The following is a 743-nucleotide window of genomic DNA, read 5'->3' as shown; positions in this document are numbered from 1 at the left end:
GTCTCAAACCTCCAAGACAAACGCTAGGAGTTGTATGGGGGCAGCCCACGAGTGAGAAGAAACCACACCGCTCCAAGGCACCCAGGCGCACTGTGCAGCGCGTGCCTCCGCCGGCACAAATACAACGCGGAGTATTTTTTTATTAGTATTTGTCTTTACCAAGGCAGATTTGACGCTTTAATAGTGGCTGATCATGATCATCATGCTCCGAGTGTTTGCAGGCTCTTTCTAGGGTAGGGGAGAAACTGGGGAGATGGGGGGGGGGCACGGGGACTTGCTTGGGACCTTGTTGGGACCTGTTTTCCTAAAGACTGATGTATCAATCTTTGATACCACCCAGGGGTTCTGGGATGCTGTATCAATCTTAAGGAAAACAGCCCGGCTTCTTATGAAGATGATGATCATAGAGATCATAGACAAGTAGGGCTGGAAGGGACCTCAAGAGGTCGTTTAGCCATAATGATGATGATGATGATTTTTTCTGAACTGAACATCTTTAAAAAAAAAACAACCAACCAACCCCGATCCATTTAATGTTTTGCAGATAACGGGTAATGGAGTCCAACTGTCGCAAACTTGTATCCGCGTGTGTTCAGCTAGGTAAGGCCAGCCCTTTCCCAGCCGTGGCTTTGCAACCCCGTGGCTTTTCTGCCGCCCCGATGGGCAGGCGGTGCGGGGCCGTGAGGCTGCCCTCTCCCCGCGTAGGGAGGGGTGCGTGCCCTCGGCCCCGGTGGCGACCCCGG

General features: G+C 52.5%; 1 protein-coding gene across 2 annotated transcripts in view; it reads left to right on the top strand.

Moving 5' to 3' along the window:
* PITX2 (paired like homeodomain 2) overlaps positions 1-743 on the top strand; it is a 65,514-nt gene that overhangs the window by 14,252 nt on the left and 50,519 nt on the right. The window contains exons 1-2 of one of the 2 annotated variants that reach the window (XM_019521977.1): positions 7-131; positions 545-600. In XM_019521977.1, the coding sequence (XP_019377522.1) occupies positions 555-600 (46 nt within the window). In that variant the 5' untranslated portion in view covers positions 7-131; positions 545-554. Of the gene's footprint in view, positions 1-6; positions 132-544; positions 601-743 lie in introns of those variants that run through there. The other variant, XM_019521975.1, reaches the window with a different exon arrangement.

The sequence above is a fragment of the Gavialis gangeticus genome, unplaced genomic scaffold (genome assembly GCF_001723915.1).
Source record: "Gavialis gangeticus isolate Ggan-Ray unplaced genomic scaffold, GavGan_comp1, whole genome shotgun sequence".
In the NCBI taxonomy this organism is placed as follows: Eukaryota; Metazoa; Chordata; order Crocodylia; family Gavialidae; genus Gavialis; species Gavialis gangeticus.
Note: the sequence above shows the minus strand (reverse complement) of the source record. Positions and strands in the feature narration are given on the sequence as shown.